Source organism: Neolamprologus multifasciatus, chromosome 4 (genome assembly GCF_963576455.1).
Source record: "Neolamprologus multifasciatus chromosome 4, fNeoMul1.2, whole genome shotgun sequence".
Lineage (NCBI taxonomy): Eukaryota > Metazoa > Chordata > Actinopteri > Cichliformes > Cichlidae > Neolamprologus > Neolamprologus multifasciatus.
Genome location: NC_140442.1, coordinates 26,999,946 through 27,016,039, shown reverse-complemented (window position 1 = coordinate 27,016,039; position 16,094 = coordinate 26,999,946). Strand labels below are relative to the sequence as shown.

At 39.5% G+C, this 16,094-nt stretch overlaps 2 protein-coding genes and 1 long non-coding RNA gene across 3 annotated transcripts in view; all 3 read right to left on the bottom strand.

Annotated features, from left to right (window-relative positions):
- The window catches only part of hoxb3a (homeobox B3a), a 78,118-nt gene extending 72,201 nt beyond the window's left edge, over nucleotides 1-5,917 (bottom strand). Inside the window, exon 1 of the mRNA XM_085156616.1 lies at nucleotides 5,296-5,917. The gene's annotated coding sequence lies outside the window, so the exon portion shown is untranslated. The remainder of the gene's footprint in view (nucleotides 1-5,295) is intronic.
- The window catches only part of LOC146520668 (uncharacterized), a 489,613-nt gene that overhangs the window by 246,268 nt on the left and 227,251 nt on the right, over nucleotides 1-16,094 (bottom strand). The gene's annotated exons all lie outside the window — the stretch shown is intronic.
- Nucleotides 8,706-15,228, bottom strand: LOC146520677 (homeobox protein Hox-B7a-like). Its single transcript, XM_085156628.1, has 2 exons — nucleotides 13,972-15,228; nucleotides 8,706-9,750 (listed from the first exon to the last, which is right to left on the bottom strand). Exons 1-2 carry the CDS (start codon nucleotides 14,477-14,479, stop codon nucleotides 9,491-9,493), a joined length of 768 nt encoding a protein of 255 aa, XP_085012754.1. The 5' UTR covers nucleotides 14,480-15,228; the 3' UTR covers nucleotides 8,706-9,490.

The window sequence follows — 16,094 nt, the reverse complement described above, 5'->3', positions numbered from 1 at the left end:
GATATTTCCTTGTGTCGATGGGGATATTGAAGTCTACCAAACTTTAACTTGCCGTCCACCAGTATTGAAAAAAAGGGAACGGGGCTGTGTACCGACGCTGCTGAGAGCATTACCATGACATTGGGTGTGCTAGACCTTTGTGCCGAAATTCAACGAATTATTTATTTGAGTAACTACAATACAAAATGGGAGACTTAAAAGACCACAAATAACATAAGCTACCTCGGATGGCCTGTTAACTGCTTTAACCACCCCAAAATCAGTAGGCTAACAGCCTTCCAGTCATTAGCTATATAGTTATTAAGTTTTTACCACTGGTCCAACACTAATAACAGGGTAATGACAAGAAACAAAATCTGTTTTAAGTTTATGAATCATAATGGCACAAATAAATAGAAACTGTAGAGAGATGGAATGGTCTAGATTATTTCAGAAAACAAAGAAAGAAAAAAGTTAATATTCTGGGACATTCTCCCACGTTAAAAATTGGTTGGATGACAATTACAAATCCCATATTTTTTCTAAACGGATATGCGTTTTAAGCCTGCTGTATTCCTGCACAGTAAATTTACTGGTGCAGCTTCAGAGTAAACAGCCGAGAGGCGCTGAAGGAACTCCAGGAATCCGGGAAACTTCAGAGATTATCGACAATTAAAGCTGAAAGAGTCAGGCGGCTGCTTTATGGCTTTATGGGTCCCTTTCACCTTTTGCGCGTGTGTGTGTGTGTGTGTGTGTGGGGGGGGGGGGGGGGGGGGGGGGGGGGGGGGGGGTATGTGCGAAGGAGAAAGAGAGAACTCAGGACTTTTATGGTTTTATGACTTTTTATGACTCCTTGTAAAGTCCGAGGAATGGCTACGAACTGAAAAACAGGCCCGCAGCAAAACAGCAGATGAACAAATGTGCTGTTCTCCGCACAAGTAACGAGCACTGTGCAGCTCACCTGTGGTTTATTTCAGCCGTGGCAGTGATAGGATCGAGTGCATTTCACGGGTTAAATAATTAACCGTCTATGAAATTAAAAATTCACTGCTTATCCTACTAAATTACTCTTATGTGGCATTTTAGTATGAGTTATTTACAAAAAGGAGTTTAACACTCTGCGCGCATCAGACTGGTCCCTGTCTGGCAGAGCAGACATTTTAAGTAGGTGGTCTGTTATAATGTCATTCATTTAGATATTTTATGGGTTTTACCCATGTCAGAAAAAACGGGGACATTTTTTGACATAAGTAGAATACTTTCGCTCTTAGGATCGTATAGAAGATTCCAGAAGTTGCGATGCTTGGAGATAAAAAGTTAATGTGTTCAGAGTTTAGATACATAGAGTTTCTATTGCTAATTCTCTCGCTCTGTGTGTGTGTGTGCGCGCGCGAGAGAGAGAGAGAGAGAGAAAGAGACCTCTTCTGCTGCACCAGTTAATGACAAACTCCAAAAAACTGCCTGACTAGTACTTTCTCTTGTTTAATATATTAATCGTTTCCAGGCAGCGCGAGTCGACTCGCCGCGTCCTTCAGGGTACTGTGAGCACGCGCTCCAGGTCAGTTCACTGGACTATTACCGGTGGACGCGAGCCCTCAGCCACAAAAGGCCTCGGGACCAGTTAAAGTTTAACGGGTGGATGAATGCAGCATCAGAAAGAGCCGCATATTTTTCGGCTAAATAAGAAGACCCGAGCTTGATTATTCAAACTGTGTTGTTCGACATTATTTGGTCAGACGAATAATAATAATAATAATAATAATAATAATAATAATAATAATAATAATAATAATAATAATAATTTATCTTCTGGTACTATCATCCTGGCAATCGTTATTCTAACAGCACAGAAAATCCTGTCGAGGTATTTATCCGCTGCGCAGACCACAAATAGGTGAAGCGAAAACAAATGTTGTATCTGATCACAATACTCTGAAGTTGAATACTCAATTTAAAGTGAGACTATGCTAAAGTCATAAATTAAACAGAACGCCACAGTTTTCCCTCCATGAGGGTCTTTCAGATGATTACACACACGTTCACAACTAGAAACATATATCTGAGTGGGGCTGCACAACAGATTTACAGATAAGCGCAAGTGATAAAACCACAAAGCAAGGACGAATTAATATGCTTACACACACACGGACACGGTGAAGCACATGCACTCACATTCCCTGCTTGCCGCTCTATTCCGAAACAGCCCTCCTGACCAATCAGCATAAACTTTGCATCCAGAATTACTTTTCCTTGAGCACATCCAGTGCTCGTGCGCACGCGCAAACACGCGCACACACAAGCACAGCATTCTTCTGGGATTTTGTACACACACGGTTTTCTCCACGTTTCATTCACCAGTGTAACAGCACCCAGCCTAACCTTGGCAACAAAGCAGGACGGAGAGAAACACCCGTTTCTCTACCTCAGTGCTACAAGTCGACCTTTCCAACCCTACATCAAAGACAAAGAAAAAAAATCTTCAGCATACACTCTTGTGAAAGCACACAAAAGCTTTTTGTGCCACTCGCTGGGGTTGACCTGGTATTATTTTTCCAGAGGTAATACATAAGTGAAATTGCGGGCATGGTTTTTGTAAATCGCATTGACACTGACCCAAGGATGTATAACTTGTGTTTCCGAGTCTTGAGAAAGAAGAACCTGTGTATGTGTCTATGTGCTCTTTGGTATTGTTGTTAACGGAACACTAGATGGCACCAGAGTGTCTTGTTAAGTGCGGACTCTGGGCTGCTCTGAAGCTTCATTGTAAGGACTGCCGTCGAACACAAACAGCCTCCGGATTGTGTCTGTCTATAACCGTTGCTCCCAGAGCTGTGTGATCACAGCTTTACAGGAAAACAGACTGTTGGCTTCAACTTATCTACGAAAACAGAGAACACAAGACAGAAAGACACACATTGCTCGTACCTTATATACCACTCTCTAAATGTTACTGTCTTCATTTAGTATTATATAACAATTCTATTTGTGTTAAATTATCCATCTTAGTTCCAGAATTTCAAGACATGCATTAGCATCTGTATATGATCTATATTGTTTGACGGTTAAATATAACTACATCTGTAGTATGTGAAAAATGTATAACTAAAAATGACACTTCTAAATATGATAAATAAGACCGTGAACATCTCTCGAGTCCGTGATTATTAATGCACACACACACATAAACACACACGCATACTGCTGCTCTAAACCTAGTCAATGATTATAATAATAAAAATAATACTACACTGCTGACAATAATGAGTGTCAATAGCTGATTTGAGATTCTGCGTGGACTTTCTCTGTTCAATAATCTCAATACTATATTGATATCTGCGACAAAAATATAAATATTTTAGCATACGTGTTTTTAAAACCCATAAGTATGCTTAATGCATTTCAATAAAGTCACATTTTTAAAGCAACTGTTTCACGGTACCTGGGACCAAAAAGAAATTCAATTTCAAATTTAATTAAATTTCATCTATACAGCGCCAACTCACAACAGTCTCATAAAGGCGCTATAGGCCCTACAATAGAAATCCCTTCCAATCGCAAACAGATTAAAAAAATATACATAATTTATTATACATTTTGTTTCTCTGTTCTATGTTTGCGTTTGTTTTACTCATCACGTTCAGCGTACCCCGTAACTTAACGAATGCACGATTAATTTATGTTCCGTTTACCACTACAGACGGAATAAAGAATTTGAAAAGTGCCGCAGATCTGTAGCCACGACTTAGTGTGATCGTGGCTTTAGAAAGTCCGGCACGGCGTATTGCATGTGGCTCACAATATATCCCTAAAACGAGGCAGTAACTTTATCTTAAAGAACTGGTGTTTATTGACAATACTGAATTTTTCACAAAGCAAGACTGTTGATTCTAGGATATATGTTCATCATGCTACAGCTTACTATTAGGCATATCCTTGTGTCTACTGTGTGTTTTAAACCATCCTACTGCATAAGAATGATTGTGTTAGCTGTTCATCTACAAAGCGGAATTGGAAACGACTCGAAATGTGGTTTAACTGTAAAAATACATGTGCATACATTTCTATGAGTGGTTTGTGAATAATTTGACAACAACCAAATAAATTACTATAAGGTAAAATACAAGTTGTTAAAGTGTATATTTGTCCAGCGAAAATTTCCACAGCCGTTTGCAGACTTGCAATGTTCTTAGATAATCAGTCAGACCCTGTTTTGTATGAGGAGGAATATCAAGGTTACATATGAGCACATATAAGCGTTAGTAAATAACAACATGTTACAATAAGAAAAAACATATAAGCTTTAAACATTGGGTGATAATGATTTGTCAGACAAGGGTAAAAATAAAAATAAAATCTTCTTTTTTTGTCCTTGTGATCAAGTGTGTGTGTGTGTGTATGTGCGTGTGTGTGTGTGTGCGTGTGTGTGTGTGTGTGTGTGTGTGTGCTCTGAGATGAAAAGTCTGGCTTTTTGATATTTGAGACGGCAACAAATTGGAGACCAAGGAGATGACACCTACAGATGTGTTTGTGACTGTGGGGTTGTGATTGCAGGGAAAGAAAAAAAAACGTCTGCTCCAGGGAGGAAATGAGAAGGGAACCAAAGTCATAAAAGTGAGACAGACAAACATTCCTGTGCTTGTAAACTATCTCTCTCTCTCTCTCTCTCTCTCACACACACACACACACACACACACACACACACACACACACACACACACACACACACACACACACACACACACAGAGACTCGCGCTGTCAATCTAATGAAAAAAACATCGAAACAGAAAAAGCTACACGCTGGAAGTAAAGCACTGACAAAAACCCCAGAAGCTCATCTTCAATTCACCTGCAGCCAGATGCAAACCCCCAAAACAGAAAACTGTTGCTTTGATCTTTAAAAGTCATAGTAAACGAGGGACTTCAAATTCTGCCAAAGCCATCAGATCAAAGCCAGTCTTTTTCATGTGCACATTTGCCCCCTTCCTGCAAAAACAATGCGCAGCTTTTGGAGGAAAAGCTGGAAGCTAATCTTCCAGTTCTCAAACAGCCGAGTTTCGAGCAATAGATGGCTCCTCGACAGCTAATACCACTATTTAAACTAACCAATATATCTGTATAGATCCAGCTAGGAAACCGTTTATTCTGAAATGGCGGAGCAACGCTTCGTTTAAAAAAACAAAACAAAACAAAACAAAAAACAAATGAATAAACTAGATTCTGCAGAATTGAGAAAAGCCGCCTTGACTCATTTTCTCTGCTCCTTTAACAATGCGCATCATGCAGGGTTGCGTTAAACGTGCGTGGACGGCTCTTACCGTTTGTTGATAATCCGTCACGAGCCCACACACCTGCCGGTCACTTCCTTGCGTTCGAACAAGTCAGGCACTCTGGAATGGCACGAGACAGCCCTGCACTGGGTGGTAATTAGGTGGATGTAATGTTGAGGAAGTGCAGGAACTGGGGATGGGGGACTGCTGTCACCCAGGCGTCAAACCACCACCGTAGTCTTCATCATCCTTGCAGTGACAAGTGACAAATCAAATCAAATGTCAAATTGAAATTAAAAATGTAAATCATGAGGGCATCTCCGGGATGCTTTCTCCGGGTTGGGTCCCACTGCTCGCCCCTTCTTTGTCTCATCACAGCGGAACTGTCCTCATCCAGATCCGCCAATTTGGAATAGACAGCAGCGGCACGAGACCAGACGGAGCAAGAAGCCATAGCGAAGCAGGAAGAGAAGAAGCAGGAGGGGGAGGGGCGGCTTGTTGTCGGCGTCTCGCCGTGCCGGTTTCCACAGTCACAACAAATATTCTCATTAAGTCGCCCGTTTAATTACAGCCGGGTGTTCATTTCCTGGCGGTGGCCGGACTCCGAGTGGAGCCTTGCAGGAGCAGGGAAGGACAGGCGGCAGCTCGGGCCGGAGCGGAGTGCTGCAGCAATATAGCCACTTGGGAAATCATAAAAAGTTCATGTTCACGTTAAGCGCGTCCACATGACCCGCCCGTCGGCCAATCCCCGCGCGCGGTCACTCATAAACTTGTATCACAAAGTTGTAAATTTTCATAAAACAACAAAGAATTTATTGCATTTCTTCATGGAGTGTTGTTAGAACCGAGCTGCTCCTTCTCTTATTTCATTCTCCAGGCCGCCATTTTCTTCTTCGACTGCTTCTTAAAAAGCAAGCTAAAAGCTTTCAAAGCACTGGAGAGCATGAAGAATTTTGCCACGCGTTATTGTGGATTTTTCATTTCATGCTTTATATTTATTTGATTTTTGTTCCTTTTAGATAATTAGACAGAGCTTCCTTATTATCTTCACTGGCATATTTGCATTATATTTTCATTAACGACGCGTGACAATATTTAGACCCAAAATGTTTCAGAAACCAGATGTAGCTATATAAAGACAAGGTAGGAGGAATAATGTGGAGCAAACAAGTTTCTGTTTCCATACTGCATTTGAGATTTTTTTAGTACAACACCAATATTCCGTGTTCTGCTGTTGTAAGAAGACCTGGTGTCAAAACACAGACACGTTTTCTTTTGTGAAAGTGGCACGAACGTAAAGTCTGCGTCCCTGGTGCTGAAATATGAATCAGCTGAATCAACAGAAATCTCTCATCTTTTGAAGCCGCCTATGAGACATTTTTAAATCATTAATGAATTATTTTAAACGTCATTCTTTGCGTTTAAAGTGTTATGACACAAGGGATTGAACGCAGTGTACCGTAGCCTACTGTGGAAATGTAAAAGTGAAAATCAGTTAAATGAGAGATCTCTAGACAAACAACAACAACAACAACAACAAAAAACATCAGCAGTGGAGTGTAGTACCTGTCCCGGCTTGAAACGTTGTGAGTAAAAGTGGTTTCGCAATGCGGCAAGGCGTCACCATTTAAAACCTGCAGGCCCGAAGCCGAGGATAGCCAGAAACTGCAGCGAAAGCATATTAATGTTTTTACAGATATACAGTTAGAAATCGGAAATGTTCAAGCACGTCAGAGTCATTTCAACGACGAGTGTCTAGACTACACCTGACGTAAAGTCTTTGAACGCATCATTTTATTTGGTAATGCAGGTCTTGTTCTCCCACAAAGAAGTCCAAATCCAACGCTTCCTGAATCTTAAAGAGGTTGCAGTCTAAATTGCTGCAGTATGACGAACCATTCCCCGCATCTACTACAAGAAGATCTCTTCAAAGAACATATGACCTTTCAAACGATTAAATTAGGTTTCGTTGATATTAAAACCCAGCTTATAAGCGAATTTGCTTTAACAGCAGACTGGAACCACATCACATATGATTAAAAGCGCCAATATTAGCAGAATTAGTGTTTTCTGTGTTGTTAGTCAAGTTAGTCTGCATTTATCGCTGTCATCCTCTGTATGATGCGTCCTATTTACAGGCTCGACGTTTGGCAGATTTCAGATTTGCTTTTAAACCCTCACTGACCCACGTGTGACCTTTCCAAACCAGCACACTGTCTGGTTAGCAGGAGAAGGGGATCCGATGCTTCCTCTATCTGAATAGCTCGAGTTAAATTTTAACTGAAAACAAAACAACTGCATAGAGCAGATAGAGCAGGACGAAGAACTAGTCCATCCTCCCATCTGGTGTATTCGTCCTGTCTGATGCCTTTATTGGAGTTTTTGGCCTCTTCATGGATGCAATTCCACCGCCCCCCCACCCCCCACACATGTTACGATACTGGGTAAGCTTTTTAAGGCAAACACTCTTTGAAATGTCTGATGATACTAAAGGCGCACACTTGATATTTTTGGCCGAAGAACAATGGATGTAACAACAACACAAGAAAGTCCGTTTTTTTCGTATCTTAAGTAACACAGATTTTCTGCTGATGCTAAAGGACTTGGATTATTGAAGCACGTTTTTGTAAACAACACCCTTTTCTTTAGTAACATAAAAAAGATGTTTAAATATTGAAATGGTGATGAAGAAAAAGCGTTAGCCTTTATTGATGTTATAAATCGATGTATAGTCAATAATGTTTGGTTGTTTGTTTTAAAATCAAGCAAACAAACAAAACAACTGCGTTTTGTACAAATATCTGATCCCACTAGATACCAAATCTTGTATTTTATTACATTATAATTCCATCCTTTAGTTTTACAGGGCTCGAAGAATACTGTGCTAGCATCAATTATATCTACAAGCACATCTTTCAAAATAAGTGACTGTTAAAAATTAAGTTTAGGGGAAAATATTATATTCAGTCTTCATTTGTCTAAATATTTGTCACTAAAATTATGTTTTCAGTATATAATATTACCCAGTAACACACAACACACACACACTGATATATATATATATATATATATATATATATATATATATATATATATATATATATATATATATATATATATATATATATATATATATATATATATATATATATATATATATAGCACTAGGTGCGGTGACTCCCAAGCTAGGCGAGTGGCTCCAGCAGATCCCGGGAATAACATCAGAGATCTCTGCCCAGAAGAGCGCAGTCCTGGGAACAGCTAAGATACTGCGCAGGACCCTCAAGCGCCCAGGCCTCTGGTAGAGGACCCGAGCTTGAAGGATAAACCGCCCGCAGGGGCGTGCTGGGTGTTTATATATATATATATATATATATATATATAAATAAATATATAAATAAATATATATATATATATATGCATATATGCACTAACATAAACTGTATATGAGCAACTAAGTAAGGAAGCACACAAACAGTCGATTAATTTTAATTTTATTTTAAAAACGCGATCATTTAAAATAAAAATCAGCCTTCTGCTGCAACAAAATTTGTGGGAGCACCTTACCACATGAATGTTTCATATGAAATGTTTCGGTCTATCTTTATACATTTATGGTAACAACGTCTTATAAGGTAAAACAGAACTTTCCGACACTAAATAACACAAAACACACAGGAGTATAATGCAGTACTGCTCGCGGACAATTCTTCCTACCGTAGATCAGTTTTCCCATTAAGCAGAATATCTGCTGAGTCATTAAAAAAATAAATCTTACTGTTTAATCTATTAGTAGCATTAAAATATGGGGGGAGGGGGGGATATAAATTAACCTCTTCCGCTAAATATTGAGGGGACAAATCAAAATATTGAGGAGGGGATTGCCTACTTTCGCTTTGAAGTGATAATAAGAACAATAATAACAGAAACAAAAAGCTAGGTAGGTATAGCTCTTGGATTTTGATTTATGGGCTCAGACTTTTTCAAACATAAAAATGTATACATACATAATTGCACATGGAATAGATATTACTAACACGAATCCACAGAAGTCACAAGTGCTGCTGAATCATTCATTGCATCAACAACCATCTCGTGCCTTTCTGCCGCAAATCACTTGAGGCAATAACACGAAGGAGTCTAGGATTCTTGAATTGTAACAGAAGAGTTCTGTGTTGAAAATGGTCCTATCCTGTAAATTCTGGTACATTTTTTCTTATCTCTTAAAATCTATAGTCACACATCAGTCCTCCTCATTGACCGCCTCCTCTTCTTCTCGACCCACTGCTGTCGGGGCGCCGCTCTTCGTCACAATGTTCTCCTTTTTCCACTTCATCCTCCGATTTTGGAACCAGATCTTGATCTGTCTCTCTGTGAGGCCGAGCGCGTGCGCGACCTCTATCCGCCGTTTACGCGTTAGGTACCGGTTGAAGTGGAACTCCTTCTCCAGCTCGAGCGTTTGATGCCGCGTGTACGTCTGTCGGCCTCTTCGTCTGTCAGAGCCTGGACAGAAGAAAACACATTCTCTTTCAAAACAAAATCTTCCTACTCGAAAGATTAGGAAATATGATGTAGTTTAAAAAACTCTTGTTGACTTGTGGGTTAGTTTTCGACTCCACTTTCTGGCAAACCCGAAAAACTTCTAAATGATGGGGAAACGCGTAGTTTCAGCTTCTGCCTGTCTGAGATATACTTCTACCCTTTTCACCTACAAAAATAATGAAAGAATTTAGAAAAACGGGCATAATCAGTCTGACTCTGATTACTGATGTGTAATTTTTAACTAATTAATACAGTCAGTGTAAACGGACACGTGCACATGGCAATGTTGGTAGAGAACTGTTAATTCAATTTAAAGCTAAAGAAAAAAGCCTCTTCTTGTGAAAAATTCATGAATCAATGAAACTGCATTGACCTCTTGTGTTTATGAGGTCACACATCGCCTGAAGGTTAAAAAAAAACTAGGTCATATTTTTAAATCTCAAAGGTCATTTGCCGGCCACAAAAACGTCCAAGCGCATTTCCTCTGCACATCTCAGTAAAAGAAAGCTTCTTGTACTGCACCCATGACATTTAGAGATCAGTGGAAATCTATTGTGTACTGGACGATTTTCAATTGGGATCACAATGAACGGCATTTTTAGGTGTACCCAGTGAAAATCTAGGTATAGCAACCGAGAAGGTATTTTACATGGTTCCTGTAAAATATTTACACATGATGGACGGATCACAATCTGTATCAACATCATTGTCTGTAAAGACATCATTAATGGGGCAAATATATATTTATCATTAGGAATGACTGAGTATTTTTATGTACTGAAAATATAATGTTTGTGAAAAACCTTTAGACAAATCTAGTCCCCTTATTGTAATGTGTTCTGTACAGCTGTAGCTTGAATACCATTCAAGACAATGAAATACTAAAAGTATTTCATTGTCTTGTCAAATATATATAGATAAAATCTATTAAAGGTTAGTTTTTTTTAATCAGAATGTCTGGTCTTCTGATGAAGGTGTTCTTATTCTGCCTAAATGACATTGACTGTATGACATGGAAGCACAGCTCATGAATCTTTGTCAGTTGTACTTGTCACTATACAAGAATTATATATCACAGATGTGCAATCATAAAATCTATATCAAAACCAAAATTTAAGAAATTACAATAAAGGATTTGCAGTGCCTGCCTGTGATTTCCCATCATTCCTTTCTGTGTATATAAATTTCACCAAAAAGCAAAAAATAAATACATACTTATGAAAGGTGTGTGTGTGTGTGTGTGTGTGTGTGTGTGTGTGTGTGTGTGTGTGTGTGTGTGATTATGTATGATGTGATTTCATTTCCTAATTATATATAGTTAGGAAATATAATCTTTTGGGTAAAAATCAGTCTATGAGCTTGTAAAAGAATCATTTCCTTCCACTTATTCGATTTCCAGGTCTCACAGGGCAAGAAGACGCATATAGCTTGGAAATACTGCTAATCTGTGACAACGTAACACAGACAAATAACATATAACAATTCATGATCACACACACCTGTGGTTGATTTAAAATGGCATAATGCCATGCACTGTTTTAGTATGACAGAGTATCTGAAGAGAAAGACACAGAGAGCACGCATCACGGTGAATGTCCCTAGAGGAGATTCAAGCGCAGGGACATCTTGTTGTGAGACAACACTGCACCACTGTGAATGTCAACTCACTCAGCCAAAAGCCCTCAATTTCTTTTTTTTTTGGTTTGTTGTTCTTTCTTTCTCTTCTCTCTCTCTCACACACACAGACACCAACCTTGTCACATTCAAATGCTAAAAGAAAATATGATGTTCTGATATTTATTTCCTGTCCACGGTTATTTGTTTTTCCACCTTTTTAGATTTAATTATTAAATACACATTTCAGGGAATGTATTTATGAATGTAATCAATACATTTAATTAAAATAATACTTCCAGTTACTTCCATCCTTGCAGCTGCTATTTGTATTTTAGGACATTGTAATAACTGGCTGTTCATGTGTTTATCTGTTTATTCTTATTCATGTCAGTGGATATCTCAGTGTTTTCTCCTGTTTCACGTATACACGTTATATGGTATTTTTTCCCCTTAACTCACAGTCCATATCAATAATTAATAATGATTGAAGGAGAGTAATTACAAACGTAAACTCATATTTGTTTACATATATGCCTACATACACATTGCGCTCATTGTCCTTAAAGAGAAAGTCAATTACTTGCATTTAAAGGCTTACCAAGAATATTGTCGAGTATATCAGTGTCTGCAGTCTCCTCTGGGTTTGTGCCACAGATCAGTATGTGTAACTGTCAGCACCTAGACGTGTTTTGCTAGTTTGTGTGTGTGTGTGTGTGTGTGTGTGTGTGTGTGTGTGTGTGTGTGTGTGGGTGTGTGTGTGTGTGTGTGTGTGTGTGTGTGTGTGTGAAATCCCTTTTCACTGGTAATATTTTCTGCTCAGCAGTGATTTGCTTGAGCCAGATTTGGAATTCTCTGGCAGTCAGTGACAACAAGGGGATTTGCTGTTGCTTACTCTCTCTCTGGTGCAAACACACACACGGGAAACCAAAACGAAGTAATTAAAAAGAAGTCTGTTGGTGTGCTTGTGCGCACATACACAGTCGAAGAGAGAGGCCAGCAGTCTCCTTAATCAACACTATCAACGGGAACATCTGGGTCTTCTCTGTCCAGTCATCTTCGGATGCCTGGATCTAAATCAACATCTATTAATTGATTGGCTGATTCGACCTCAGAACACTAGGTCTCTCAATACACATTAAATAAAAATAGAGAAGACTAGGAATAACAACAATATGGATTTTGCAGTGCCTCTGCAGTGCCTGCCTGTGATTTCCCACCATTCCTTTTTTTTAAAATATTTTTTAATTAGTTTTGGTAAATTATTCTAATTATATTTGTAGGCCACAATATGTGGGCTAGTATTTTATTTGTCCATTACTAAGTTTTTATAATTGTTGTCACTTTTCTGCCTGAAAACGTGAAACTCCAAAATAATTTCTTCATCCTTTACAATACGAATGTCAGTTTAATGTTTATACATTATGGAGCTCTTGAAATGAAAGACACTTCAAATTTTTTGTTATCCTGTCAGTGAGATAAGCACCCATACGGGGGCTATGGGCCAGGAGGACTGTATGGTGACAATAAATAATAGTGAAACCTGGGTCCCCTACACACGAAACTTGTCTTTGCTTTTTTCTTATCGTAAAAACATAAAGTAAAGCACAGAGTAAGTGTACATTAATTATTTAACAAATACTTGGTTATAAGATTTCCATTTATGACAGCTTTGACCATACATCTTTATAATAGTGCCACTTAAAAGCGCAGGAAGAACCTTCAGGTTCTCACCTGCGAGGCAAGGCAAGCTTTTACATTTTTCACTTCTCTCCTATATGATTCCACGTGACTGTTTACTGTGGGGGGCAAAGATATCTTCAGCGCTTTTACGGAGGTTTTACGCAACAGTATTCCTAACCTGCATCCCATATTGTATCGCATGTTCCATTTTACCAGTTATAAAAACAAAACATTGTATCTTTGTTGTAGTTCGAGACTCAGTATCCATTTTGCATACAGCTCGATGTCGGCATGCCAGATCAGTCGGTGGGAAAGAGCAAGCATTCAAAGATCTGCTAGTTTATAGTGTTTATAGTGGTTAGCTTATTGTGTGACAGTACAATAGCACAATGGGCTTTAAGCGGACTGGTTTGTGCAGACAGTGAAACATAAGGATGAGGTGAGCTGAGCCAAACACTGACTGTGATGATTCCACTCGTAACGGCCAGGTGAAAACTATTTTTCTTCATTTTCAAACAGTCAGAATAAAGCTCCACCCTGCCCCCTTTTAAACACAATATCACCTCATGAATATTCATAAAGTCTTAAATTCTGGTTTTATGGCATTATGGCAGAGCCATAAAAGAACTGCAGAGTGGGTAGGGGTGCTGTAAAATAGTTGCAAAAAGACCCTGACAGGCATAGTTCATCAACCCACAGTGGCCGCTGCGCAACCGGGCCAACAGTTTAAAGACCGTTTAACGAACAAGGAGACACACACACACACACACGCACACAAACACACACACAGCTCTCTTTCTTAGATCACCTCCCTGTGTTCCCAGCTGACGAGAGGGGAGGGCGCCTCATCACCTCTCATAACTTTCTATCCCCATCTCTCCTCACCTGAGCTTTTCATCCAGGGGTAAATACGCAGTCTCTCATGGTTTAGCCTTCTTTGATCGGGGCTGCTCTGCCTCCTGGAGGTCGGCTCAGGAAGCCTCGGAGCCAGCGAGCATAACTGAGTCCGATTGAGTGGGAACAGCTCTGCGGGACACCTCAGCGGCCGAACTCCCAGTGAGTTATAACCTCCTGCTGAGCATATTTCTGTAGGCTCAACACCCCTAATGCTCTCGTTTAGTCCCGAAAGAGAAGACCCAAATGATAAAGGAGAAGAGGAAGAGGGAGGAGAAGAAGAAGAGGGAGGAAACTGGACTCTGCTGCTGGCTCTCTCACTGGATGCATAATGGTGGCGATATCCTCTGGACACGAAGGCGCACGAAGAAGACACGGCGGGAAAGGGAGAGGAAGACGGACAGTGAGAAGTTGAAGTGTCCGCTGAAAGCAGTCCACAGCTCATTGCGGATTGTTGGTATTTGGTAAACAGCGCGTTGGCGAAGTCCAGCGAACTCATAATTTGGCTCCGGTGATTTGTGGCCCTGGGTGGTTGAATGTCGATCTTTTTAGGAGCGACAGTAAATTATTGGTGGGGTATTACTGTCTATAGTTTTACACACACACACACACACACAATCACTCCACCCTGTATTTCTCATCCCCCACCTCCCATTGCCTCCAAGAACACGTGACGGAGGGTCCATGTGATGTCAAGATGTCCAATGGCGGACGGGGTTTCCCTCCGGATGCAAAATCATAAAGGGATCACAGGGAGTGACTCCTACAACATGTACAGCATTATACAATAAAGTCGGGGCAACTCAGAATCTTCACAATCACCTAGAAACCAAGAAGACTGAAATCTGACAAATATTCAACTCAAAGTTAAATCATTAACTGCCATACATGAAATGGGCTTCAAACAAACAGCAGAGGACACTATTAGAAGAAGAATACTGGTTTAATTGGAACGTATGCGAAGCAGCCGAGCAGACTTCAACAGAAAATGGAATTCTCTTGTTCTCAGTGTCTTGTCCCGGCTCATGGTTTGAGGGGACCACACATGCAGAGAGCAGAACAGACGAGCTGTTGTGTGCCTGCAGTGGACCGCGGCTGTCTGGTCAGTACAGGCAGAGTGATAGACGAGGATGTAATGCAAACAACAGAGAACGTTTAATGGAAGCAGTCCAAAGGTGCCACTTTGAAAATAATTCTGTGAGCCCATGGTGAAAGATGAAATCTCTCCACTAATATATATATATATATATATATATTATATATATATATATATATATATATATATATATACATATATATATATATATATATATATATATATATATATATATATATATATATATATATATTAGTGGAGAGATTTCATCTTTCACCATATATATATATATATATATATATATATATATATATATATATATATATATATATATATATATATAAATTACGGGTTAATATTTCTCATACCGTATCACGCTTCTTAAAATACTCCAGCTATAAAGCATGGCAAACAAAAGTTAACGAGTAATGGATATGGTTTCAAGAACAAGCATACCGAGTCTTGATCTTATACAAATTCACCGAAGAACACAAAGCGCACCTCTCTAGGCCGTTTCATAAATCACCTTTACTCGTGGATTCAGCTTTAATGAATCCTGCGCCCTCGTAGATTCAGAGAAACTCACCTAGCGTGCAGGTGCTCTGCTACGTCCTTAGATGTTCAATTTCCACGCAGCATTCAATTCAATCAGGATCAAATCTGCGCGTTGAGTCTAAATAAGAGATATGAACTGGAAGAACGAGGGAGAGTTTGAGGATTGAGAAAAAGAAGATTTGTTTTTGGTGACTAGTTAGACATAATCGGATGTAGTACGCTTCAACCTCTGAAAAAAGGTGGAATCTGTCTCGGTTTTAACTGTTCATGTAGCAGGACAAGATCGCAAAGCATGGCTATGACGTTCGCATGGGTAGTTGTTTAACATCAGGAACCCCCCGCCGAGATTAGATATTTTAATAGTATGCTTTTATCACACTTAAAGTGCTTATCAAATCAGAAATATCAGTCATGATTACTTAGCTCACCAATCAGATCTGATAAAAAAAATCCTTGGAAATTT